The sequence below is a fragment of the Trichechus manatus genome, unplaced genomic scaffold (assembly GCF_000243295.1).
Source record: "Trichechus manatus latirostris isolate Lorelei unplaced genomic scaffold, TriManLat1.0 scaffold00008, whole genome shotgun sequence".
Taxonomy (NCBI): Eukaryota; Metazoa; Chordata; class Mammalia; order Sirenia; family Trichechidae; genus Trichechus; species Trichechus manatus.
In genome coordinates this window covers 22,021,895-22,023,240 of record NW_004443944.1, presented here as the reverse complement: position 1 = coordinate 22,023,240, position 1,346 = coordinate 22,021,895, and the positions used below count along the sequence as shown (strand labels likewise).

Below are 1,346 nucleotides of genomic sequence, written 5' to 3'. Positions count from 1 at the left end.
CTGGTTGAATGGACATGGGAAATCCGAGGTGGAAAGGAGTAGTATGGAAAGGAGGGTCACATAACAATGTGCATATAAATTTTTGTATGAGAAACTAACTTGAACTGTAAACTTCCACTTAAAGCACTACACACACACACACACACACACACACAAAAGGAGCGTGCCATGATGAGGAAGAACTAATTTCTGAGAAGTTGTGTCTACATGGTAGCAAGTGTGTCAGGAAACAGGCAGATGGCAGGCTGGATTTCGTTCCTTGCATCTCTGTGTTTTGGAGTCATTCCTGGGTCTGGAGCTGGAATCAGCAAAGACATCACTTTCTCAAAGAGATTATCAGGAGAGCAGAACACGAATTTGTGGCCAGCCCAGCAGAATCCTCTCCCCGCAGCCTCCATCTGTTTTGGGGAGGAGGGGCATGGGAAACAATGGTGGAGGTGACTTACCCGAGCCATGTTACAGATGCGGAATATTCTGTGGATGATGTCCTCATCAATGTCTGCAGAGACGAACTCCACTTGGATAGGCCCGTAGCACCCGGAGGTCTTCTCAGGCCAGTACTGCATGCAGAGCTGGGACAAGAAATGAGGTCACAGGAAGAGGCCAAGGAAAGGGGAGACATCTATCTCATTTGTCACTGAGACTTTCTGATTGCCAGCAGGACACATTGGCTAGAAAGGCAGAGTGTTACATAGGAGTTCAGACTCAGCTCCCCACTTGAGGGGCATCTACCCATTTTTTTGGTTGTTGCAAAGCCATGGCTCTGGAAAGAAAAAGTTTTGCTATGCTGACTTCAAACCATGTGCTAAGCTTGCTGTGCCTCAATTTCCTTATCTGTAAAATGGGGAGAATAATATCTACTTTGAAGGGCTGTTGTCAGGATTAAATAGAACACTCTGAGGGGAGGGCAAGTATAATTTATTTTTCTTTTCACCAACAAGAACCATGGCAAACTTTCCCCACTTCAGGCAAACCTTCACAATGTTCATTTCATGATCAGGTCATGAGTAGTTGTTTTTTGTTTGTTTTAAAGTAGGCTTTGGCATCAAACAAACTTAGGTCCGAAGCCAGGCTCTGCTACTTGGTAGCTGTGTGACCCAGGGCTCAGTTATCGCATATGTAGAGCTGGGATAATTATGCTTACCTTGGACCAAGAGGTAATGAAGCATGGTATTGAGAAAATTTGCCTGCTATTTTTCCAGAATTGGGAATTAGAACCTACAGCTGAGAGCAAAAGGCAATGGTTGGCCCTGAGCCTAACACCGTGGTTCTCAACCAGAGGCTGTTTTGTCCCTCAAGGGACATATGACAATGTCTGGAGTCCAGTTTTAATTTTCACAGTGGGG

At 45.3% G+C, this 1,346-nt stretch overlaps 1 protein-coding gene across 1 annotated transcript in view; it reads right to left on the bottom strand.

Annotated features, from left to right (window-relative positions):
• PTPRT (protein tyrosine phosphatase receptor type T) overlaps positions 1 to 1,346 on the bottom strand; it is a gene marked incomplete at its 3' end in the record, with an annotated part of 923,104 nt that overhangs the window by 4,543 nt on the left and 917,215 nt on the right. The window contains exon 29 of the mRNA XM_012558679.1: positions 447 to 572. Within this exon, the coding sequence (XP_012414133.1) occupies positions 447 to 572 (126 nt within the window). The remainder of the gene's footprint in view (positions 1 to 446; positions 573 to 1,346) is intronic.